The sequence below is a fragment of the Mesocricetus auratus genome, unplaced genomic scaffold, assembly GCF_017639785.1.
Source record: "Mesocricetus auratus isolate SY011 unplaced genomic scaffold, BCM_Maur_2.0 Super-Scaffold_6731, whole genome shotgun sequence".
In the NCBI taxonomy this organism is placed as follows: Eukaryota; Metazoa; Chordata; class Mammalia; order Rodentia; family Cricetidae; genus Mesocricetus; species Mesocricetus auratus.
The window spans coordinates 2,805,532-2,831,124 of record NW_024429185.1 but is presented as its reverse complement, the minus strand read 5'-3'; the positions used below and the strand labels follow the sequence as shown (position 1 = coordinate 2,831,124).

The window sequence follows — 25,593 nt, the reverse complement described above, 5'->3', positions numbered from 1 at the left end:
GATTAAAGGTGTGCACCACCACCACCCTGCTGTCCCATAAATATTTAGTAGATGAAATTCAGAAGATGAGAATAATCACAGGGGTCGGGAAGATGGCTCAGTGAGCAAAGTCCTTGACTTCAGGTCCCCAGCACTCATGTAAAAGGGCAGGTGTGGCGCTGAATGTCTTTAATTCCAGTGCTGGGGATGGAGTGGAGGCAGGGGGATTACTGGTTTTGCTGGCCAGCTAGTCCAGTTGAACTTATGAGCTCCAGGGTCAGTGAAATCTGATACCAAAACTAAAGGGAGAGTGATGAAGGAAACACACCTGATGGTGACCTCTGGCACCACACATATGTGCACATACATTTGCACACAGTGGATGTATGTGAGCGTGCACACACATGGGAATGCAAACACGAACACATGAGCATGCACACACAAGCTGCACACATGCATACATGAACATGCACACACACAAGACCCATGAGCGTGCACACACATGGGAATGCAAATGTGCACACATGAGCACACACACAGGCATGCACACATACACATATGAAGATACACACATGAGCATGTACACAGGAGCATGCACACATGCATAAAACACACACAGAATAATCACTGTAGGCAGATGGGGCATTTCCTGACATCCCAGCACTGGGGAGACTGAGGCAGGAGGATCGGGAGTTCAGAGTCACCCTCAGCTAACTTCAAACCTAGCAAGTTCAAGGTCAGCCTAAGCTATGGGAGACTGTCTCAAAAGAGCAACAAACCCTGACAGAGCCAGGTGTGGTGGCCACGCCTTCAATCCCAGCACTCGGGATGCAGAGGCAGGTGGGTGGACTTTTGTGAGTTCAGGGCCAGCCTGGTCTACACAGAGAATCCCAGGACAACTGAGCTACACAAGGAGACCCCGTCTCAAACAAAGGAACAATGAGAACAACGCAACACCCGTACAAACTAAGAAGTGACGGTGAGCACAAAAACGAGCTGTCTTCAGTATGGCCAACACCACGGTCTGCAATGGGAAGACTGTCCATGTGAGGTGTTCATGGCGGTCTCGGGGCTCACAGGCAGGAAGAAAGGAAAGCTGAGCTGCCCTGGTGCGGTATGGTCTGGTTGGTCATTGTCTCAGGTCCGGTTCTGCAGGACCCTGCTGGCACCAGGGCGGCTGAACGCCACGGGGCCTGTGCTCCTGCAACTTGAGATAACCCGGGGAGCTGGTGACCTGAAGCAAGGATAAATCACAAGAGTGAAAACGGAGTTGGAGGTGCAGGACTGGCACCCCAACCCTCAGGAGGTGGAGGAAGGAAATCAGGAGTTCGAGGTCTGCCCCAGTTATGTGAGACCCTTCGAGGAGAGAAAGAAGGGAGGAAGGGAGGGAGGAAGGGAGGAAGGAAGGAAGAGAAGGGAGGGAGGGAAGGGAGGGAGGGAAGGAGGGAAGGAAGGAGAGGAAGGGAGAGAAGGGGGAAGGAAGGAATGGAGGAATGGAGGGGGGAAGGAGGAGGGAGGGGGAGGGAGAAGAAGAAGATGAGGAAGCAAAGCTCAGACCCCGGGACACGGCTCAGTTAGTAGTGTCCCTTACACAAGCCTGCGGACCCGAGTTTAGATCCCAGCCGCACTCCAAAGCTCGGGCTGCTGCGTGCCTGCGGCCCCAGAGTTAGCACAAGTCAGGCGGATCCCAGTCGCCATGAATACGTGAGTTTAGTTCAGGGAGAGGTCTCACCTCAGAGAGTAAAGCTGAGGGACCACCTCCACGGCTCAGCAAATAAAGACACTTGCTGCCAAGCCTGACAGCCTGGTTCAGTCCTGGGACCCGCAGGGTGGGAGGACAGGAGTGATTTCCACAGATTTCCCTCTGCACATGCACCAGGGTGTGTGTGTGTGTGTGTGTGTGTGTGTGTGTGTGTGCGCGCGCGCGCACGCTCATACACAAAGAGAAAAATGCAATTTAAAGAATTAAACTGTCAAACAATTCAAAGAAAAGGTGAGTGGGGTTTTCTTTGTTTTTGTTTTTAGAGACAAGCTGTCCTGGAACTCACCCTTGTAGACCAGGCTAGCCTTGAACTCAGAGATCCACTTTCCCCTGCTCTGTAGTGCTGGGATTAAAGGTTTGCGCCACTGTGTCCGGATAAAAGATAAAGTTTTTTTAAAAAGTATTTAATCTTAGTGTTTGGCAAGTGGTACCTCTGGGTGTGTCTTATGGATGTGTTAGATAGGTGTGTCCAGTGGGTGTCTTTGACCTCTGTGAGTCTGATGGGTGTGCCTGATGGGTGTGTCTGATGGTGTTGTGGGGTGTGGGTGTGTGTGTGCCTGATGAGAGAGAGAGAGAGGGAGAGGGAGAGGGAGAGGGAGGAGGAGGAAAGGGGGAGAGGGAGAGGGAGAGGGAGAGGGAGAGGAAGATCTTTGCAAAAGCTCCTGGGTTTCTAGTCCCAGGTGTGGTGAAAAATAGTGTGTGTTCCCAGAGCATTTCCATGTCTACTTTGAGCATGGCCGCCTGGTGGGGATAGGATGCCCCCCAGTCAATGCTGCAGGAACCAGGATGGCTTTCACAAAGCCACTTCTGATCCTCTGTCTTTATTTTTATTTTTCTGTGTGTGCAGGTGCCCGTGCTGGGTGGAGAAGTTGGGTCCCCAGAGTTTGGGTTAGAGGTGGATGTAAGCCACCTGATTGTAGGTACATGTTCGAAACCAGGGAGAATTCTCTCCAGCCTTCTCCGTTTCAAAAGTGTTCTGTTTGTGTGTGCCCATGTGGTTAGATACTCGTGTGGGAAGTCAGAGGATGAGGGAGTTGAGTCCTGGTTATCGAACTCAGTCATCAGGCTAGTCAGCAAAAATGTTTATCCCCTGGTAAACTCTGGTCTCTGTTCTTTTTCAGGCAAGGCCATGCTATTCAGCTGAGCCTGGCTTTGAGCTCTTTTTGTTTGTTTGTTTGCTGGTTTTTTTTTTTTCCGAGACAGGGTTTCTCTGTATTGTTTTGGACTGTCCTGGAACTCGCTCTGTAGACCAGGCTGGTCTTGAACTCTTTTTTTCTCTTAAAGATTTATTTATTAATACAACATCCTGTATGTCTGCAGGCCAGAAGAGGGCATCATGTGGTTGCTTGGAATTGAACTCAGGTCCTCTGGAAGAGCAGTCGGTGCTCTTAACCTCTGAGCCATCTCTCCAGCCCTGGCTTTGAGCTCTTAACCCTGCAGTCTAAGCCTCCAGAGAGATGGGATACCAGGCATTTGCCACCACACTAAACGGAAGTGCCCACTGAGTGCCTGCGCTGTGCTGTGCAATGGCCGGACAGATGACATGCTTGTTCCTGGCAAATTAAAGAGCAGGGAGGAGGCTAAGGGGCTGCCAAATGGCTCCAGAGACACACAGCAACCCGGGGCGGTGGGGCGGGACTGCAGTCGGGGAGTGAATTAGGCAGAGGTGGCATTTGAAAGCTGGGCACACTTCATCTGTCCACAGAGCCTCACACCATCCTTGTCTTTCCTCTTTCATCTGTCTGTCTGTCCACCCTTCCAGTCTTCCCTCCAAACTTTACCACTCCGTGCATCTGTCAGTCTGTCCATTTGTACGTCATCTTCCCACCCACCACCCGCCTTTCCATCCCTCTGAATCCATCCATCCCTGCTTCCCATCCATCAATGCACCCACCCCCACCGGTCCGGCCGCTCTCCCCTTCCTGGCCACACCCACTCAGCCATGCACCTGGATCTCAGCTACTTGGGGAGCTGCAGAGAGACTCTCCCGAGCCCAGGAGCCAAAGCCGATCTGGGCACTAGCAAGATGAATAAATGATAAGCTAACTCCCGGATGGAGAAGAGCCCAAGGCAGAGGGGACACGGCCGCAGAGCCTGGAGGCTGGCGGCTGTTCTGGTGCGGGAGGTGGGGTGGATGGACACAGCCAGCCAGGCAGGAGGGCGACAGGGCCGGGAGCTGAGGCGTCCCAGCTTCTTTTCTGGAGCCCTGTAGCAGCTGGGGTCCTGAGGCGGCAAGGTCCGTCCAGGCGGTGACGCCTCTCTTCCCTGCAGAGAAAAGCGTCCTGTACACTGAACTCCTGGCCAGGCTGCTCTTCTTTGCTCCGTCACATCCCGCGATGATCGGACAGCTGTGCCAACAAGCCCAGAGCTGGTTCCGGGCCTGCCCACACCCAATGCTGGTGCCCCTGGCCGGGTTCCTGCAGCCACCTGGGGGACGACTTCAAGCCACTCTCACTGGGTGTCACAAAGGTGAGTGTCCTCAACATCACAGCAACCACACCAGCTCACTGTGTAGCCAGGGGCCCAGGTGCCGGATATTTGGGGCTGCTCTCAGGTTCCCTCTGCCAGACGGGAGGCCCCGAGGCACCATTGGGGCCTTCCCTGGCTGAGTCGTGACTAGGTCTTCTCTGTCCCAGGGAATGTAGATTACTGCTGTAAATACTTTCAATGACCCTGGATCTGACACATGCCTCTGAGGATGTGTCCCAGAGACAGCTGCTGCCTGCAGAGTCCCACAAGCTGGAGTTTCATGCCAGTGTCACGCTGACTACCTGACAGGGTGACAGGGACCTGGGCTAAGGCTGCACACTAGAACGCCAGGGAAAGAGGACTTAGGCTCGACACACCTGCTCACCATGCCTTCCCTGTCACTCATCCACCACCTACGCACCATCCCCCCCTCCTGCCTCCCTACCCCCCTGCACACGCCACCCCCCCCACACCTGGCCACCATGCCTTCCCTGTCACTCATCCACCACCTACGCACCAACCCCCCCTCCTGCCTCCCTACCCCCCTGCACACGCCACCCCCCATTCACCTACCCACCCGTCACCCCTTCCTTCCTCAGTCTCTCAGTCAGTATCCACTCTGTACCTTGTATCTATTCTTTTTTAAGATTTCTTTTCTTAGCCTGGGTGGTGGTGGTGTTGTGCTCAAATTCTGAACTCCCAAATCACCAAGAGACCTAGAGCACAGAGCCTTTAATTAATTAGTGAGGTAACTGTATTAACCTGGGTCCTTCATCTGTCTGACCCAGTGGGTGGAGCGAGAAGGACCCAGAAGGAATAGCCGTGGGGCAGGGAATATATTGGGGTAGAGCTGGGGGAGTGTCTGGGGTCTGCAACAGTCTCGGGATTGGTGCACTTCCGGGCTTGGGCGCCCTGTCCTGTGTTGATTGGCCAACTGCCCCTGCAGGAATGGTTGCTAAGCTTAGAGGCCCAGGGCGGTTGCTATGCTCTGCACTGTCAATCCCACTTTGACTGTAAAGCACATCCAGAGTCCAGCCAGCTAACTTCTGATTGGTTCCTTGCCCCGTGGAGGGTGTCTGACCTCCTAGTGACTAGGGCAGGCCCGGCGAGGTCAGACGTGCTGAGTCGGAGGCCTAGGCATCTTTTTAAAGCAGGGGGCTGGGTGAGGGTCTGTCCCTTCGTGTTGAGTTCACAGCAGCTTACCACCTGGGTCACGTGTCACCTCTCCGCTCCCGGCCCCCCCCCCACCTGCCCTCCTCCTCCTCCTCCTCCCTCCTCTCCTCTGCCCTCCACATTATCTGTTGTCCACTGAGACCCACGGGCAGCCTGCTCGGGACTCCAGGATGCAGCTCACTCCACTCCCCAGGCAGCTTCTCTCCACAGCAGAAAATGTTGATGCTCAGGGGCTAGAAGAGGAAATGACTCAGCGTTGCAGAGCGGTCTAGCGAGAATGGCTGTGCTGGTTAGGAAGACCCAGGTGGAGCGGTCAACCTGAGCCCACACAGCACTTACAGGGTTGGCGGCAAGGATTTGCTCTCTGTAGGGTCTCAGGGCTCTGCCAGTAACTCTCCTTGTAGCGGTGACAAAATGCCTGGCATAAGGAAAATGAGGTTCCATCCACAGCTGCTCAGCATTACTTGAGAGGGTGATTCTGGAAGGGGCCCGGGGTGTCATCACACTCCCAAGACCCACCTCCCACGGCCTACTTCCTTGGGCTAGGCCCAGCCCCTGGAATTTCCAGAACTGTCTAACAGCACCACCAGCAGGAACCCTGGGAGTCTGTGGGGACCCTGCATATTCAAATGGTCACACCAGACACCAGGCACATCTTTGTCCCTAACTGCTGCCCCTAAAAATGTAGGAAAAAATGTAGTCATGGAGAATCCCTGGACATAGAACTTTCTCTGGGTGAGGACTGTTGGCCAAGCTGTGGTCTGGGCTATTTTTCTTCCTTTCTTTCTCTCTTTCTTTTCTTTTTGTCGGCAGGTGGGGGTAGTTTCAAGACTGGGTTTCTCTGTGCAGCCCTGGCTGTCCTGGAACTCACTCTATAGACCAGGCTGGCTCGAACTCAAGAGATCCTCTGCCTCTAAGTGCTGGGATTAAAGGTGTGCGCCACTACCACCACCACCTGGCTTCCTCTTTTAATTTTTATGGGTACAGTGCCTGCAGAGACCAGGAGATCTCCTGGAGCTGGAATGAGAGGTGGTTTTGAGCCTTACATCAGGCACCACCTCTCCAGTTCCTCTGGTGTCAAAGGACAACCCTGTGTGTTTGGTTTTTTACATTTGTTTACTTTATGTATCTGTCCTGTGGGTACTGGGAACTGAAGCCGGGTCCTCTGAGTCATCACCGAAGTCTTCCTTCAGCTGAGGCTGAGGCGGTGTCTCTTGCTCACTGCTGTGTACGGCAGGCTACCTGGCCTTCAAGCTCCCGTTCTCCTGCCCCTCCCCTCATCTACAGGAGGCTGGGGCTACAGAAATGCATCCTACTGCATGTGGCTTTACATGGGCTCTGGGATCCAAACTTGTGTCACAAGGCCTGTGCAGCAAGCGCTTGACTCACAGAGCCGTCTCTAGTGCTTTCCCATCATAGCCAGGGCTGGCGAGAGGACCCGGTGCGTGGAAGTGCTCGCCATCGAACCTGACGACCTGGATTCAGTCCTGGGGACCCCAGGGCTCCTGCAAGTCTTCCACTGGTTTACACACACACACACACACACACACACACACACACACACACACACACACACACACACAAAATGAATGCTAATTTTTATTTCATTTTAAGGTGCTAGAGAGGTGACTCAGGAATTAAGAGCATGTACTAATAATCTTCCAGAGACCCAAGTTCAGTTCCCAGCACCCATTGTCAAGTGGCTCTCAATCCCCCAAATGTAAATGGAGTCCAGTCCCACAGTTGCTTTTAAAATAATCACTCAGAGGCTTAGTGTTAATTACAAACCGTTTAGCCCATCGCTCGGGCTCATTACTAACCAGCTCTACAACGTAAGTGAACTCATTTCTATTCATCTGTATTTTGCCACGTGGCTTCCTGCCGTTACCTGGTTTCTTTTCTTTTTTTTTTTTTTTTTTTCTTTTGGTTTTTCGAGACAGGGTTTCTCTGTATTGTTTTGGAAGCTGTCCTGGAACTCGCTCTGTAGACCAGGCTGGCCTCGAACTCACAGAGATCCGCCTGCCTCTGCCTCCCAAGTGCTGGGATTAAAGGCGTGCGCCACCAACGCCCGGCTCGTTACCTGGTTTCTAGTACAGCCTGTTGGTAGGGCAGCTTGTTGGCATCTGCCTGACTCCAACCTTCTCCTGTGCCTCTGCTTGGATTTCCAACCTGGCTCTATCCTGCCTGGCTATAGGCCAAAGCATCTTCTTTATTAGCCAATGGGAATAAAACATATCCACAGCATACAGAGGGTTAACCCAACTCCAGCTGCAGGGGAATCTGATATGTCTAGTTTCTGTGGGCACCAGCACTTGTGTCTCCCACCCACAATTTAAAGTAAAAATAAGTCTCTAATAAGAAAATCTAAGGCACAGGCGGTCTCTGGGTCACCCTCCAAAGTCTCTGTCCTTTTGGCTAGGTGGCTTCAGGATGGCCACCCCAGCTGAGGCCGTGGGTGCCCAGGTCCTCACCATCGCCTTTGTGTGACTGCAGGCATCACCGCCATAGCGTGGGGCCCGGAAGAGACACTGCTGGTGGTGGGCACCCAGGACGGCACCGTGGTCGTGTGGGACGTGGAGGGACAGCAGGTGGTCCACACTCTAACAGGACACACAGGTGACGATGGGAAGTGGGTGGCTGCCACACACACGGATGTCCCTATGGTGAAGCCGTGGGGCTGCTCTGCGTCAGTCAGCGAGAGCTGCGTAAAACTCACCTCAACACGGTGACTGCAAACAAGCCTCTATTAAAAATACATATATTAGGGGCAGTAGCTGGGCAGAGTGGCTCAGTCTCCCAAGGGTCCTAGTCCAGTTCCAGTGTCCATGTTGGGGGCTCACAACTGTCTGTAATCCAGTTCCAGTAATCCGACACCTTCTCCAGGACTCTGCAGGTACCTACACACATAACGAGATACACATACATGACTGAAAATCTCAACCGTATTTCAGGGAGAGGGCAGGGCTGGTAAGATGCCTGAGCAGGTAAAGGCACTCGTCAATGAGTCTGATGACCCGAGTTCAATTCCTGCAACCCGTGTGGTGGAGTGGAGACCTTCCAGGAGTTGTCCTCTAACCTGGACACACACACACACACACACACACACACACACACACACACACACACACCTGCTAATTAAAAGATCTAAACGGCTAGACTCAGAACCAAATATGTGTGTGTGTGTATGTATGTATGTACGTGTGTGTGTACATACGTGTGTGTGTGTGTGTGTGTGTGTGTGTAGATTTATTGTCAACTATGAACTATGCAGGGTGTGTTTCATTGTGACATCTCTAGTGTCTTTGGATCAGTTCACTCCCTTTGTTGTTAGTCCACTCTTCCCAGGAAGCCCCTTCTCTGCTTTCCTGGTGTGTGTGGGGGGCAGGGGACAGGGCACGAACCAGTGCCCTTCATCAGGGTCATTCCTGAAGCATGGTGAACACAGGAGCATGATCTCCTTGCCGATGCCTCCTCTGCTGCAGAAAACGTCTTCCTCCGAATAAAGTGCCTGCAGATCCTCAGGAGAGACAGGGCCAAGTGACCATCCACATCCGTGTTAGGTGTCTAATGCTGTGAGGGGACACCATGACGTGTGTGTGTGGACAATGTGTGTGTGTGTGTGTGTGTGTGGACAATGTGTGTGTGTGAGGACAGTGTGTGTGTGTGGACAGTGTGTGTGTGTGGACAATGTGTGTGTGTGGACAGTGTGTGTGTGTGTGTGAGGACAGTGTGTGTGTGTGGACAGAGTGTGTGTGTGGACAGTGTGTGTGTGTGTGGACACTGTGTTTGTGTGTGAGGACTGTGTGTGTGTGGACTGTGTGTGTGTGGGGACAGAGTGTGTGTGTGGACAGTGTGTGTGTGTGGACAGTGTGTGTGTGGGGACAATGTGTGTGTGAGGACAGTGTGTGTGTGGACAGAGTGTGTGTGTGGACAGTGTGTGTGTGTGTGGACAGTGTGTGTGTGAGGACAGTGTGTGTGTGGACAATGTGTGTGTGTGAGGACAGTGTGTGTGTGAGGACAGTGTGTGTGTGTGGACAGAGTGTGTGTGTGGACAGTGTGTGTGTGTGGACACTGTGTTTGTGTGTGTGGACAATGTGTGTATGTGTGGACAGTGTGTGTGTGTGTGGACACTGTGTTTGTGTGTGAGGACAGTGTGTGTGAGGACAGTGTGTGTGTGTGTGGACACTGTGTTTGTGTGTGTGGACAGTGTGTGGACAGTGTGTGTGTGAGGACAGTGTGTGTGTATGTGTGGACACTGTGTTTGTGTGTGTGGACAGTGTGTGTGTGAGGACAGTGTGTGTGTGTGGACACTGTGTTTGTGTGTGAGGACAGTGTGTGTGAGGACAGTGTGTGTGTGTGTGGACACTGTGTTTGTGTGTGTGGACAGTGTGTGGACAGTGTGTGTGTGAGGACAGTGTGTGTGTATGTGTGGACACTGTGTTTGTGTGTGTGGACAGTGTGTGTGTGAGGACAGTGTGTGTGTGTGGACACTGTGTTTGTGTGTGAGGACAGTGTGTGTGTGTGGACACTGTGTTTGTGTGTGTGGACAGTGTGTGTGTGTGTGTGTGGACACTGTGTTTGTGTGTGGGGACAGTGTGTTTGTGTGTGAGGACTGTGTGTGTGTAAGGACAGTGTGTGTGTGTGTGGACAGTGTGTGTGTGTGAGGACTGTGTGTGTGTAAGGACAGTGTGTGTGTGTGTGGACAGTGTGTGTGTGTGTGTGTAGGGACCGTGTTTAGTTCTGTCAACCTGACACACATAGTCACCTGGAAGACTCTCCTGCGGGACTGACTGTCTGGACCAGGTTGGTTTTCCCGGATGGTCTTGGGGTGGGAGGCTCTGTTCCCTAGGTTTGGAACCTGGATTGTGTAAGAGTGGAGAGACCAAGCTGCACACAGGCAGGAGGACATTTGTTCCCTCTGCTACTGACTGTACGTGACCGTGACTTCCCATAGGGATGAACTGTGACCTGGAATGTGAGCCCAGTAGACCCTCCTCCCCTAAGCTGTGTTTGTCAGGTTATTTGACACTGCACCAGAGCATGAAGTAGGACAAAACATGTCTTTCCAGCTCTGATGCTAACAGTGGAAACCAGCTCAGGGAGAACATTTACACCATGGGAATGGGCAGGAGCAGTAAATCACAGAGTCCATCTGACATCTGACAGCACATTGTCATTCTGCTTCCCTCAGGGGGTGTTCAGTTCATATTTCTTCAGATTAAACATTTTGTAAAACACACACACACATTAGAAAGATATGTTTTTGAAACTTATTTTGCTTTTCTGTTAGTGTTTGTTGTTGGTTTTCTTTCTTTTCTTTTTTCTGGTTTTGGAGACAGGGTTTCACTGTGTTGTCCTGGCTGTCCTGGAGCTTGCTCTGTAGACCAGGCTGGCCTCTGCCCTCGAGTACTGGGATTAAAGGTGTGCTGTCTCACTGAGCAGTGTTTAGATTTTGAAACGGAGAAACCAGGAGAGACTGTCCGTAGCTGACACGCCTTTCCTTCCACTCTGCCCACCGCAGCTGAAGTGAAGTGCATTCGAGTATTTGCCCAGGGGACTCTCGCCATCTCTGCATCAGAGGACCACACCCTGCGCCTGTGGAGCCTGCTCTCTGGCCAGGAGAAAGTCACCATTGTGGACAGAGGCTCAGCAAATCCCACGGAGCCTCAGAGCTGGGGCCTCCATGTAGATGAGAAAAACAAAGTCGTATTCTCGACATCTAGTACAAAGGTAACAAACTGAGGGCTGTGTGCGAGTGAGTGAGTGTGAGTGTGTGAGTGTTAAAGTGACTGTGTGAGTGAGTGTGTGCGAATGAGTATGTGTGAGTGAGTGTGAGTGTGTGAGTGTTAAAGTGACTGTGTGAGTGAGTGTGAGTGTGTGAGTGTTAAAGTGACTGTGTGAGTGAGTGTGAGTGAGTGTGTGTGAGTGAGTGTGAGTGTGTGAGTGTTAAAGTGACTGTGTGAGTGAGTGTGAGTGAGTGAGTGTGTGTGAGTGTGTGAGTGTGTGAGTGTGTGTGAGTGTGTGAGTGTTAAAGTGACTGTGTGAGTGTGTGAGTGTTAAAGTGACTGTGTGAGTGAGTGTGTGTGAGTGAGTGTGAGTGTGTGAGTGTTAAAGTGACTGTGTGAGTGAGTATGTGTGAGTGTGTGTGAGTGAGTGTGTGAGTGTTAAAGTGACTGTGTGAGTGTGTGTGTGAGTGCGAGTGTGTGAGAGTGTGGGGTGTGTATAAGTGTGTGAGTGTGTGAGTGTGTGAGTGAGTATGTGTGTGCGAGTGTGCGAGTGTGTATATGAGAGTGTTAAAGTCACTGTGTGAGTGAGTGTGTGTGAGTGAATGTGAGTGTTTGTGGGAGTGAGTGTGTGTGAGTGAGTATGAGTGTGTGTGTGTGTGTGTGCACATGCAGGGTACAGCACAATTCAAGAGAAGTTGGTTGTGGTGGGACACAACTAGAATCCCAGCACTTGGGAAGCAGAGGCAGGAGGATTGCTGTTTGCTCCAGGCATGTCGTTTGCTTTTGTCAGAGAGTAGGTGCTGGGTGAAGTGCTGTCTAAGCCGGAGGGCCTGGGTTCGAATCCTAGCACCCAGCACAGCCAGGTGGGTGGCAACTGTGTTCTGGCGCGGGGCTGCCTGGCGCTCACTGGCGTGCCACACAGCCCAGTGGGTGAGCTGCAGGTTTGTTGAGAGACCACCTCAAAGGAGGCGTGAGCGGTTGGTGACACCACCCCGGGCGGAACTCAGTCCTCATGCCCAGAGGATGGAGTGGGATAATGGTGTGGGGTGACGTGTGAGGTGTGGGGTGTGGGGCGCGTGCGCTGTGGTGCACACCCAGAAGCCAGAGAACAGCCTGGGTGTCGGTTCTTGCTGTCCACCTTGTTGGTGAGGGAATCTCTGTTGCGGCTGCGCAGAGGAGTGGCCTGCGAGCTCTCAGATATCCGGCCTCCATCCCCCACCTCCCTGTGCGAGCAGTGGGAGTGTACACACGCACACACGCATGCACACACACGCACGCATGCATGCACATACACATGCACACACACACGCACACACGTGCACGCGCGCACACTGCACCTGCTTTGTGCAGATTTGAACTCAGGTTCTCTTGTTACCTGGCAAATGCTTTTACCCATTTCTCTTCCTTTGCTTTCTTCGTCTATGCTGAGTTATGCTGACATGTGATGCTTGTGTCCGAGTGTTTTGTTACTTCTTTACGTGTAGGACTCTTTTGCGTGTATGTGCCTGTGCAGCAGGTATGCGCAGTGTCCATGGCGGCCAGAAGTCGGGACTGGAGTCGGGATCATTCTGTGCAGTCCTGTGGGTGCTGGGAATCGAGCTCAGGTCCTCTGGGTGAGACACCTCTGCAGCCCCATTTCTGAGTGTCTGAGAGCTTCTCGGATGAGGCTGTTATTTTTTTCCTACCTGGATTCCATTGTGTGATGTGAGTTCTCAAACTCACTGTGGCCTGTTTTGTGACCTCACGTAGTAAACACTCCACATGCATCTAGAACCCACGTCTGGCCTTCATTCACATAGGTGCTGGGCCTGAAACCCAGTCTCCAGGCTTGCCCAGCAAGCCCTGTATCCCATGCCTGACTCCTAGCCCTCAACATCTTTTCATTTGTGTTTTGAGACACAAATGAAGTTGGTTCTCTCCTTCCACTGTGTGGGTCCCAGGGATCAAACGTAGGTCATCAAGCTTGGCTGCAAGCCCCTCTATTTGACGAACCATCTCATAGGCCCCTGTCAGCAATATTTTATATATTAAGGGCACATTTGTCACAAATAAGACACCAATATTGATAACTCCTATCAATTAGAACTGACTTTGTTCCCTCACTATCAATGCTTCCAAAATATAAAATCTTTTTTAAAACAACCAGTATTGAAAGAGACAGGTTTCAACAAACGATGGTGGCGCACGCCTTTAATCCCAGCACTCAGGAGGCAGAGGCAGGCGGATCTCTGTGTTCTGAGTTTGAGACCAACCTGGTCTACAAGAGCCAGTTCCAGGACAGCCTCCAAAGCCACAGAGAAACCCTGTCTTGAAAAAACAAAACAAAACAAACAAACAGAAAAAGAAAGAGGTTTTGCTTTTGAGACATGTTCTAGACATGTGCACACTCAGGCCTCCTGCCTCAGCCTCTGAGTGGTTAGAAGGCAGGTGTGTGCCTCTGCACACGGCCCCAAAATACTGTTTTATAAATTACAAAAGGAAGTGTGTGCTTGGGCACAGTAACAGGTGACAAATGCTCCAAGTCGCATGGAAGGCTGTGCAAGGTGGGCGGTTTGAGCCTAGAGTTCAAGGCCAGCATGGACAATATAACAAGACCTCATATGGAGAGAGGGGGGAGAGAGAGGGAGAGGGAGGGAGGGAGAGGGAGAGAGAGAGAGAGAGAGAGAGAGGGAGAGAGGGAGGGAAAGAGAGAGGAAAGAGAGGGAGAGAGAGAGGGGGAGAGAGAGAGAGGCTCAGGCAGGCTCCCCTTGGGAACTCCTTTTTAAAAATATAAAATTGATTGTTTTTTGTTTCTTTTTTGTGTTTTGAAACTGCCTCTCTTGTAGCCCAGGCTGACCTTGCGCTCACTACGTAGCTGAGGATCACCCTGATCCTCCTGCCTCCACCCCAGTGTGTTGGGATAGCGGGCACCATACCTGGATTATTGCAGGGGAGGATGGAACCCAGGGCTTGGTGGGTGCTGGACGAGGCTCTCCCTGCTGAGCCTGGGTCCCAGCCCATGCCTCCGCTGGTGCTGATGTTTCTCTCGCTCTTCCTGACTCCACTAGATCAACGTGTGGAATCTGGAAACCTCGAAGCTGGTTTTCTGTGTCCCAGGAGAAGCCTCTGATCCCTGGGCCTTTGTGGCAGTGCTGGCCGCCCAGGGCGTGCTACTCGCTGTGTCCCAGGGTGGTGAGGTCAGTCTGTGGAGCTCAGCCACAGGAAAACTGCAGGGGAAACGCCAGCTGTGCAGCATCAAAGAGGAGACGCCCACCTGCGCCGTCTGCATCCAGACACAGGCGAAGCTGGTCACTGGCTTCAGCAGCGGCTCCATCTCCCTGGTAAGCGATTTCCCACAAATTGGGAGAGGAATCGGCCGCTCAAACACGAGGGCCTGAGTTCAGAAGTTCAGAACCCACATAAGCCAGAGTGGATGCCCAAATGTGTATTCCTGCCCTGGGGGGCGCAGAGTCAGGCAACCTAGTGGAATCAGTGAACCCCAGGGTCAATGAGAGACCCTAACACAATAGAGGGGCTGGAGAGATGGCTCAGCAGTTAAGAGTACCAGCTGTTCTTCCAGAGGACCCAGGTTCAATTCCCAGCACACATAAGGCATGTGGCATCTGCGCCACAAACATTTCCGAGGTGTCGGGAACTGAAAGACAAGACGTCCAACCGTTTGTGCTAAGAGAATGCGTCTGCCGCCTTTATTGCCAGGAGAATGCGTGTGTGCATGTGCCACACCTGTGTGTCCTTATTGCAAGTGCTAAGAGGTTTCTCCGTCTCATAGAGACGGAACATTCTTATATACAGTGGAAAAACCTCAGGTGAAAGAGATCATGTTTTCCTCCTGCAAGATGTTGATGTCAGTGGGGCAATGCGGGGGCAGTAAGACAGGACTAGAAAACAGTATGCACGCCTTTAATCCCAGCACTCGGGAGGCAGAGGCAGGAGGATCTCTGTGAGTTCGGAAGTCGGGCTGGTCTGACAGCCTCCAAAACAATACAGAGAAACCCTGTCTTGTAAAAAAAAAAAGAAAAGAAAAAGAAAAAGAAAAGAAAACAGGGTGCACCTGTGGCTATCAGCTGACAAACAACTAACTCAGAGACCCTGTGGGGGTTGGGACCCAACAATGGCAATCTCACACCTATCCATAACGCCAGTTTCTGGGGACCCAACATCTTCACACAGACAAACATGCATGTAAAATATGAATGTATATGAAATAAAAATAAATAATTAATTTAAAAAAGAGCACTGGCTGCTATTGCACAGGACCTATGTTCAATCCCTAGCGAACACATGTTGGCCGAACATTGTAACTCCAGATCAGGGGTGTCTGATGCCCCCTTCTGGCCTCTGTAGTCACTGCATGCATGTGGTGCATATAGACACATGTAGACATACACTCATACATGTAGAATAAAATGGGCTGGAGAGATGGCTCAGAGGTTAAGAGCACTGGCTGCTCTTCCAGAGGTTCTGAGTTCAATTCCCAGCAACCACATGGTGGCTCACAACCATCCGTAATGAGATCTGGTGCCCTCTTCTGGCATGCAGGAATATATGGAGGCAAGATGTTGTCATAATAAATAAATAAATCTTTAAAAAAATAAGTAATTAGAAAATAAGGTGGAACGATAGAGGAGAGACACTGAAATTAACCTCTGACCTTCATGCATGCCTCACGAAGTGTACAGATGTCCTGGACTTGGGAGGAACCACACCACCCTTCACCCTGTTTTCTGCCAGGTTTCCATTCCTGTTGCTGTGATGACACTCTGACGAGGGCAACTTGGGGAGAAATAGGTTTAATCGGCTCTCAGCTCTAAGTTACGGTCTGTCACAGAGGACAAGTCAAGATGACAGGTCCCTCCACAGTGAGCACGGGGGCCTGCGTGGGTCCCTCCACAGTGATCACGGGGGCCTGCGTGGGTCCCTCCACAGTGAGCACGGGGGCCTGCGTGGGTCCCTCCACAGTGAGCACGGGAGCCTGCGTGGGTCCCTCCACAGTGAGCACGGGGGCCTGCGTGGGTCCCTCCACAGTGATCATGGAGGGCCTGCGTGGGTCCCTCCACAGTGAGCACGGGGGCCTGCGTGGGTCCCTCCACAGTGAGCACGGGGGCCTGCGTGGGTCCCTCCACAGTGAGCACGGGGGCCTGCGTGGGTCCCTCCACAGTGAGCACGGGGCCTGCGTGGGTCCCTCCACAGTGAGCAGAGCCTGCATGCCGCACTAGGCTCTCTCCCTTCATCCAGGCCAGGGCTCAGCCCCTGACAAGGTTGGGTCTCTACGCAGTTAACACAATCAGATGCCCCAGGCCAGCCGAATCTGGATAATCCCTTACTGACACTCCTCCCTGGTTCTTCACTGTGTCAAAGTGACATTAAAACTATCACAAGGGCTGGAGACATGGCTCTCTGGTTAAGAGCGCTGGCTGCTCTTGCAGAGGCCCTGAGTTAAGTTCCTAGAACTTGAACTGGGTGGTTCACCTTCTGTGAGCCCAGCTCCAGGGGATCTGGCGCCCTCTTCTGGCCTCTGAGTGCACCTGTGGACTGGTTTGTCAAGACAGGGTTGCTCTGTGTAGAACTGTGTCCTGGAAATCACTCTGTAGACCAGGCTGGACTCAAATTCACAGAGATCCGGCAGCCTCTGCCTCTCCAGTGCTGGGATTAAAGGCGTGCACCACCACCGCTTGTCTATAAACAAAGCTTTTAAAACAAGAACAGTAACAGCTAAGTCTGATACTGATGACCCTGTGAACGGTCTCCACAGTTGGTGGGTCACAGCTACAGAGAGTCGCTGGCAGTGGGCCGGAAGGTGGCAGCTACTCCTGGTTCTGCCTGGAGCTCTCGGTGCTGCTCCAACCAGAAGGGACCAGGCCGTGAAGCACAGGCACCCAGGCAGCCGTGCCCCCCCCGCCCCCGCCCCCGTGGGGGGTATGTGTGGCCTGGAACTGGAAGCCGGATGAGCCCTGCTCCCTCGAGTTGTGTGGATTAGAGCAGGGCTTGGGGGCCGCGTGCTTCCCTTTGTATTAGAGCCCAGCCCAGCATCCTGGGTGTGGGGAGGTGAGCACTCACAGGGCACCCGGTTGTGTCTGAAGCAGGGGGCATGGACGGGAGGACAGCGGAAGTCATCCACGGAGCTGGTGTGGTGGTGGAGCCTGTAGCCATAATACTAGCAATCTCCACTCATTCATGGCCAGCCTGGTCTACATAACAAGTTCCAGGATGATCAGGGCGATGCAGCAAGACCCTGTCTCAAAATAAATAAATAAAAATAAATTTAAAAACAAAGGAAGGACTGGCGCACACCTTTAATCCCAGCACTTGGGAGGCAGAGGCAGGCGGATCTCTGTGAGTTCAAGACCAGCCTGGTCTACAGAGAGAGTTCAAGCACAGCCAGGGCTACCTAGTGAGACCCTGTTTGGAGGTTGGGGCACATAAAAAATGTTTATTCTAGCCGGGCGGTGGTGGCTCACGCCTTTAATCCCAGCACTCGGGAGGCAGAGGCAGGGGGATCTCTGTGAGTTCGAGGCCAGGCTGGACCGACAGCCTCCGAAACAATACAGAGAAACCCTGTTTCGTAAAAACCAAAAAAAAAAAAAAAGTTTATTCTCAGCTGGGAGAGCTGACACTCTAAACAGCAGGTGCAGGCTACACGAGTCTTGCATAGCCCAGGCTGGCCTTGAACTCACTCTGTGTACATCAGCGTGGCCCTGCACTCCTGGCTGACCCTCCAGCCTCCACCTCCCCGGGCTGGGATGACAGGCATGGGCCACTCTGACACATCTCTATCTCATTGCGCTCTGAATTTCCTTCAGGGAAAAAAAAAGCCCAGTATGTTCTGCACGACTGCGCATTTGCAACCACAACATCATCACCATGCACAACAGAAGTTTCTTGGCCAGGGTCACACAGCTGGAAATGATTCCACACGCATTCTAGCCCATCACTCCTGGAGTGTCACCTCTTGTCTAGTAGGGAAACTGAGGCTCAAGGAGGGCTCTTCGGTGTGATAGAGCCAGCTTGTGGGGGGAGTCGAATCCCAAATCAGAGGCCTGACACTCACCTTCCACTGTACAGGTTGCCTCTGGAGAAGACAGCCTGCTGGAGAAGCTTCCAGAAGCTGTGGGGTTCCTGGTGGCGTCTGAAGATGATTCCATTCTTGCAGCAGGTAGCTTTTGTCTCTTTGAGCGTAGGGAAGGGAAGAGAAATTTGGCTGGAGGCTGGGTGCCAGGAGGTGGTGGCGCATGCCTTTAATCCCAGCACTCGGGAGGCAGAGGCAGGCAGATCTCTGTGAGTTCGAGACCAGCCTGGTCTACAAGAGCTAGTTCCAGGACAGCCTCCAAAGCCACAGAGAAACCCTGTCTCAAAGAAACAAAAAAAAAGTTTTATTTTTATTATTTTTAGGTGTGCATGCATGCGTGAGGGAAATCGAGAGAGGGGCATGGGTGGCCGACTAGATAACATTCAGTAGGTCTCCTGTAGCTGGGGTGGCAGACAGTTAGGAACCACCATATCGGTTCTGGGAACTGAACTTAAGTCCTCTGCAGAGCAGCAAGTTCTGTTAACTACTGAGCCATTGCTCTAGTCCCAATAAACATTTTTTAATTAATTATGAGTATTTAAATTAATATTATAATAGCTAAATCCATCCATATTGATCACACAGGTTATTTTATTTAATATTCCCGAATATTTAACATAAAATCAACATAAATATTATGAATGGGTCATTTCAAAATAACAGTTAAGAGCGACTGCTCTTGCAGAGGACTCCTGTGTGGTTCCCAGCTCCTCCGGGGCCGGGGCAGGCATGGCTTTGTGTGACTCTGGTTCCCAGGGCTCTGGAGTCCTCGCCTGCCCTCTCAGGGCTGGGCACTCACAGACAGGCTCACACGCACTCAGACACACGCACAGCGAGCGCTGGACACAGAAAGGAAGGGACAGCGGCCAGGTCACGGCGGCCTTGATGGGTAGACCCACAGCTGCGGGCAGCATGGCCTGACTGACGGAGTGTGACACAGACCCCTGTCTTCACAAGGGCTGTCAGGGTGTCACAGGAAAGGGCAGACGGCCCTGGGACACCAGAGCAAGCCTGGCTGGCGTTCGGGACAGTGTGTCCCAGGAGCCAGGGAGAAGAGCGCTGAGTAGTCTCTCTGTTCTCACCCCGGCCTCGGGAACCTGTCTGACTCCGACGTGGATGGCATCCCCAGCTTTTGCTTTCGAGAGAGATCTGTTTCTGAGCAGAATTTCAGGGCACTGTCCCCAAGACCATCAGCTCTGCGAATCACTACACACCCCGAGAAAGCAGCAGCTGTCCCGCACGGCCACACCTGTGACCCTAGCACAGACAAGGTCTCCCTGTCAGCCAGCCTAGCCCATCAGTGGGCCCCAGACCCGTGAGAGACCCTGTCTCAAAAAATAAGGCGGGTAAAGCGCTTCGAATTCACATCACAGCACACGCATAAAAGCTGGGCATCACGGCAGACATCTGTACCCGCAGGCAGATGCTGGGCGTTCACTCTCCTGACCAAGATGCCAAGTTCCTGGGTTCGGAGAGAACCCTGCCTAAAAAAGATGGGGAGAGCGATTGATGGCGACATTTGACAGCAATCTCTGGCCTTGGCACAGGTGCATGCAATCACACACTGGCGCACGCCTATGTGTGTGTGTGCGCGCGTGCGCGTGTGTGCCCACATTCACATACACACAAAATCTGCACAGGAAAGAAAAGCATGGCAATGTCCAGGGGACATGAGGTGGGAATTTCCACTTCTCCCTGTGGTGCCCGGAGACTGTGACACGAGGCACAGCGCGTGTGGTGTACCCCCAACCAGACACGCTCCCACAAGCCTGATACTGAGTTTGCAGGAGTTGGTCACATTGGCATTGTGGATGGCCCAAGAGGCCTCTCCCAATGCCTGTCCCACACTCCCCCAGGAACTCACATCGTTACTTTGAAAAACGCGTGGATAAGCAGAGGCCATGGTTATCAGGGAGGAAGCTCGGCACACTGAGAGGGTTTGTTCCCAGAACCAGGCCAGGGCCGGGGCCACAGAGCGCAGGCGTGGGGCTCAGGTGCTGGTTGTACCTATGAGATGGTCTGATTGATGATGATGAGTGTGTGTGTGTGTGTGTGTGTGTGACATGGTACTTGTATTTTTGTGTGTGTGACATGGTACTTGTGTGTGTGTGTGTGACATGGTACTTGTGTTTGTGTGTGTGTGACATGGTACTTGTGTGTCTGTGTGTGACATGGTACTTGTATTTTTGTGTGTGTGACATGGTACTTGTGTGTGTGTGTGAGACATGGTACTTGTGTGTGTGTGTGACATGGTACTTGTGTGTGTGACATGGTACTTGTGTGTGTGTGTGACATGGTACTTGTATTTTTGTGTGTGTGACATGGTACTTGTGTGTGTGTGTGAGACATGGTACTTGTGTGTGTGTGACATGGTACTTGTGTGTGTGTGACATGGTACTTGTGTGTGTGTGACATGGTACTTGTGTGTGTGTGTGACATGGTACTTGTGTGTGTGTGTGACATGGTACTTGTGTTTGTGTGTGTGTGACATGGTACTTGTGTGTGTGTGTGACATGGTACTTGTGTGTCTGTGTGACATGGTACTTGTGTTTGTGTGTGTGACATGGTACTTGTGTGTGTGTCTGTGTGACATGGTACTTGTGTGTGTGTGTGACATGGTACTTGTGTGTGTGTGTGTGACATGGTACTTGTGTGTCTGTGTGACATGGTACTTGTGTGTGTGTGTGTGTGACATGGTACTTGTGTGTGTGTGACATGGTACTTGTGTGTGTGTGTGACATGGTACTTGTGTGTGTGTGACATGGTACTTGTGTTTGTGTGTGTGTGACATGGTACTTGTGTGTGTGTGACATGGTACTTGTGTGTGTGTGTGTGTGACATGGTACTTGTGTGAAGCCAAAGAACATTCTGGGGATTCAGTTCCTTTCCTTTACCCTGTGAGTTCCAGCTATTAAGCTTGGTGGCTACTGAGCCATCTCACTGGCCCCAAAGGTCATTTATTTAGTGCCCACAAGGATCCCAGGATAGAAAGATCTCCAGAGGGTGCGGAGAGGCAAGAGACATACTTGGAGCTGAGGCTAGGACTCCATGGCCAGAACAAACTCAGTTAATATAGTACTTATAGCTCAGAGGGTAGGGTGTGGCAGCTCAGTGGGTGGAGTGCTTGCCTAGCATGCACAAGCCCGGGGTTCCATCCATTCCATCCAAACTAGGCATCGTGGTGCCTGCCTGTCATCCCAGCACTTGGAAGGTGGAGGCAGGAGGATCGGGAATTCAGAATCATCCTTAACTACATAGTGAGTTCGATGCCAGCCTGAGCTACAAGACTCCATGTCTTAAAAACAACCTTGGAGCAGATCGGTGGTGGCACACACCTTTAATCCCAGCACTCAGGAGGCAGAGACAGGCGGATCTCTGTGAGTTTGAGACCAGCCTGGTCTGCAAGAACTAGTTCCAGGGCGCGCGCGCACGCGTGTGTGTGTGTGTGTGTGTGCGCGCGCACGCGCATGCACGCGCCTGTGAACCTGTGCATTTGCACCCATGACAGCCTTGGAGCCCACACCATCAATGTCCGTATGCATAGACGGAAGAACAAGCCTGAGGAGATGGTTCAGCCGGTTAGAGCATTCCCTGTGTCAGCATGTAAAAACCGGCTATAGCTGCATGGGTGCCTGCAACCCCAGGCTGTGGGGAGTGGAGACAGGAGGCCAGCCAGCTCTAGGCTCAGGGGGAAACGGGAGCGATGGAGGAAGACCCAGTGAGCTCCTTTGCCCTCTGAAAGGGCGTAGGTGGGCGTGAATGTACGAATGCTCTGGGAAAGCTGCATGGATTGGTAACTGCTCCCAGGCTCTTCCAGGCTCAGAGGCCTAACCAGGCTCTGCTGCCACAGGCTTTGGAAAATCTGTGCGGATTTTCTTGGCCGACTCACAAGGCTTCCACCGGTTCATGGCCACGGATCTGGAACACGAGGACATGGTGGAGACAGCGGTTTTGGGTCCTGAGAACAACCTGATTATCACTGGCTCCCGGGATGCACTCATCCAGGTGAGGGGGGATCTGGGACCCCAACCTCAGACAGGATCCCTAACTCCTGCTAAGATGAGCTCAGCCCCACACAGGGGTGTTTAGTGGAATGACATGGGGTGCTGGTATTCTGTGCCCTGCTAGCAGACCTGGAATGTTCCCCCAAGCAGGCAGCATTCCCAACCGGATGTGAAAACTAAGGATAGTGGTCTTCAGAGTCACAGGGGAGGAAAATTCTCAGTAGTCAGCACTGTGAGACTAGCAAGGTAGGGACTATGGGTTTCCAGTATCTCAGTCTCGTGACCTCTCTACAATCTTAGAGATTCTTGAGAACCTAACAGAATTCGTTTGTATAGAAACACATATTTATTGAGTTTAGCTTTTATACACACATGCCAATGTTGGGGCTGTGTTTTCTGTTACTATAATACAATAGCTGAGGCTGGGAACTGTATAAGGAAAGCGGGTTATCTAGCTCACAGTTTTCGGAAGCTGGTTTACTGCACAGAATGGCACCCGTTCAGGGAGGCTTCCTAGTCTGTAGCACGCCTGTGGGAATGGTGTGAGGCTGTGAGAGGGAGGGTCACACTTAGGGACGAAGGTCAGTCCTGCCTACCTTGGACAGACCCCTCTCCTGGGAACTAATGTGAGGTGAGTCCCATAACAATGCTTGACCCCTCCCTCTCATCTTTGGAGACAGGGTCTCGTGTAGCTCAGGCTAGCCTTAAACTTGCTATGGTGCCAAGGATGCCCTTGGAGTTTGGTCCCCACCCTTCACCTTCTTGGATTTACAGATGTGCACAGCCACAGCCAGCTACTTGGTCCTTTCCAAGGACTGTGTCCCACACGACCCCGTCACCTCCCACTAGGCTCCGCCCCTTAGGTCCCATCACCTCTTATGTCACACCTGTCACCGCTGAGACGGAGCCTCCCACCCTGGAACCCCTGGGAAACCACACTGGAGTGAGGAGTTGAAGCTGGTGTGGGGACCCCAGCCTGTCTCAGCTACATGGCGAGTTCATGGCTAGTCTGGACAATGTGAGACTCTGTCTCAAATAGAAAAAGAGGAGGCAATCCAAGAACACATATCCGTGAATTCACTGTGACATGTTCACACAATGGCATAGCTTTTAATCAGAAAAGTTGTATCACTCTTCTTGTTATCATTATTTTATGTGTATGAGCATCTTGCACCATGTGTGCCCAGTGTCCTGGAGGTAGTGGAATACGGATCTCCTAGAACTGGAGTTACAGACAGCTGTGAGCCGTCATGTGGTTGCTGGGAACTGAACCAGGATCCTCTGCAAGAGCATCGGGTGCTCATAATAGTGGAGCCATCTCCCCAGCTCACACACACACACACAGACGCACGTGCACACGCACACACACACACGCACATATATGCATGTGCATGCAGACACACGCACGCATGCACGCACGCACATACACACACATGCACACACACACAATGATCTCACTCATTGAGCTCTTGCAGAATTCTGCTGCTTACCTGTGAGGACAGGCCAGCAGTTTAGGGTTGCTCTGAAGATAGTTCGCTTCTGCAGACCCGAGAGGCCCTGCAGGGTGTCCCCTGGGGTTCCCTGGGCCATACTTCAGAATGCTGAAGCCCCGGGAAGTCTTCAGCAGCCGGGGTTGGTGAGGACCCTGGAGCCACAGCCTCCGTGTTCAGCAGAGGTGGCGTGTCCCTAGGGCAGACCTGTCTTTCTGTTCTCCACCCTCAGGTGTGGAGTCTCTCAGAACAGGGGACCCTGCTGGACGTCCTAGAGGGCGTGGGCGCCCCTGCAAGCCTGCTGGTCCGGGGTGGGACTCTGGTGGTGTCTGCATCCTGGAAGTCTTCATCTTTAAAAGTCTGGGATCTCAGGTCCTCTCTGAAGCCGAGGCCTCCTGCTCCATTTCTGGACCGCACGGGCCTCGCGGCCGTGTCCCACCATGGCAGCTACATCTACTTCCCCAAGGTTGGGGACAAAAACAAAGTCACGATTTGGGACTTGGCAGAAGGTTTGTGAGAGATGATAGCGTCTTCGTGGTGAGTTCTGGACTTACCGTTCTGGAGGCAGAAGTCCACGACGAAGCCAGGAATGGGCTCAGTGGGTAGGGTGCTTGTAGCTTAGTTGCTAGAGTGCTTATAGCTTAGTTGTGCAGTGTTTTTCTGGCATATGTGAAACACCGGGCTTTGACCCCAACACTGCATAGGCCAGGTGTGGTGGTCATGGTTGGTGGTGAAGGCAAAAAGAGTGGCGTTCAAGATAAAACCTCACAGTCTGGCTCAAAACACAAGCAAAAGGGACTAGGAGGGTGACTCGGTGGGTAACGTGCGGGCTGTGCAAGCCTTCAGACTGGGTTCTAATTCCCGCAGCGGGGAACAGAGACAGGGTCCCCAGAACAAGCTGGCTAACTTCACTAGCTGTGGGTTCCGTTGAGAGATCCTGCCTCAGTGATAGGCGGAGAGCAACTGAGGAACAGTGCCAACTTCAGCCTCGTCCTCCACACACACACACACACACACACACACACACACACACACACACGCACATACACGCACCCACACTCACACGGACATGCACGCACCTGCACTCACACTCATGTGCACATGCACACAGCACACACGCGTGTGCAAAGAACTGCACGTCAACCTTGGGCGTGCACAGATGAACATGGACAGAAAGACGCACAGACGTGCGTGTCGGGGGGTCAGGGGTGGAGGAGCTGGGGGCCAAGGTCTGGTGAGGCTGCTCATTTCTGGTTCACAGATGTGTTTTCGCTGAGTCTGCAGAATTGGCCCAACAAGGCCATGCTCTGCTCGCTTCCCCTTTAAGTAACTAACCCTTTTCTGAGGGACCCTCCCCAGAACTCTAATTAACCTCCAAGACTGCACCTCCCCAAGTCATCACCTTGTGGATGGAGTCTCTTTGTTAGTTTTCTGTGTTTGAGTTCTGCATGTACACGTGTGCCCAGCGCCTGTGACATCAGGCCCCTGCAGCTGCCGTGTGGGTGCTGGGAACTGAGCCCAGGTCCCTTGCAAGAGCAGCGGGTGCTCTTCACCACTGAACCTTCTCTCCAACCCCGAATGGAGTTCAGCATTGAACTGGGCGTGGTGTGGGAGCCCCGGCATTCCCCTGTAGTCACCAGGGTGTGAGGGAGAATGGGGACAGTGCTTGTACCGTGTTCCGAGGGTCGTGGGACACCCCTGGAGGGTTAAGCAAGATGGTGAAGTGACACGATTTTCATTTAATTACATTGGATTCTTGTCGTAGACGTGGCTGTAGTCCCAGCTACCGGGAAGGCTGAGGCAGAAAGATGACGAGGAGATTGGCCTGGGTGATTGGGTGATTAGTGTTGTCAGACGCCCCTGGGTGTCTATTTCTGTGCACCCCAGACAGGGCGATCACATCAGGGAAAGCAGTGCTGGGAAA

The 25,593-nt window shown here is 52.5% G+C and overlaps 1 protein-coding gene and 1 long non-coding RNA gene across 2 annotated transcripts in view; one reads left to right on the top strand and one right to left on the bottom strand.

Moving 5' to 3' along the window:
• Positions 1-25,593, top strand: part of Nwd1 (NACHT and WD repeat domain containing 1) — a 68,699-nt gene that overhangs the window by 35,090 nt on the left and 8,016 nt on the right. The window contains 7 exon segments of the mRNA XM_040742155.1: positions 4,013-4,210; positions 7,877-7,999; positions 10,905-11,113; positions 14,157-14,429; positions 18,172-18,262; positions 22,026-22,180; positions 23,902-24,178. Of these exon segments, the coding sequence (XP_040598089.1) occupies positions 4,013-4,210; positions 7,877-7,999; positions 10,905-11,113; positions 14,157-14,429; positions 18,172-18,262; positions 22,026-22,180; positions 23,902-24,178 (1,326 nt within the window).
• On the bottom strand, positions 5,498-14,161 carry LOC110339491. Its single transcript, XR_002381564.2, has 4 exons — positions 14,025-14,161; positions 8,100-8,280; positions 5,723-5,801; positions 5,498-5,616 (listed from the first exon to the last, which is right to left on the bottom strand). It is a non-coding gene; the product is annotated as an uncharacterized LOC110339491 (long non-coding RNA).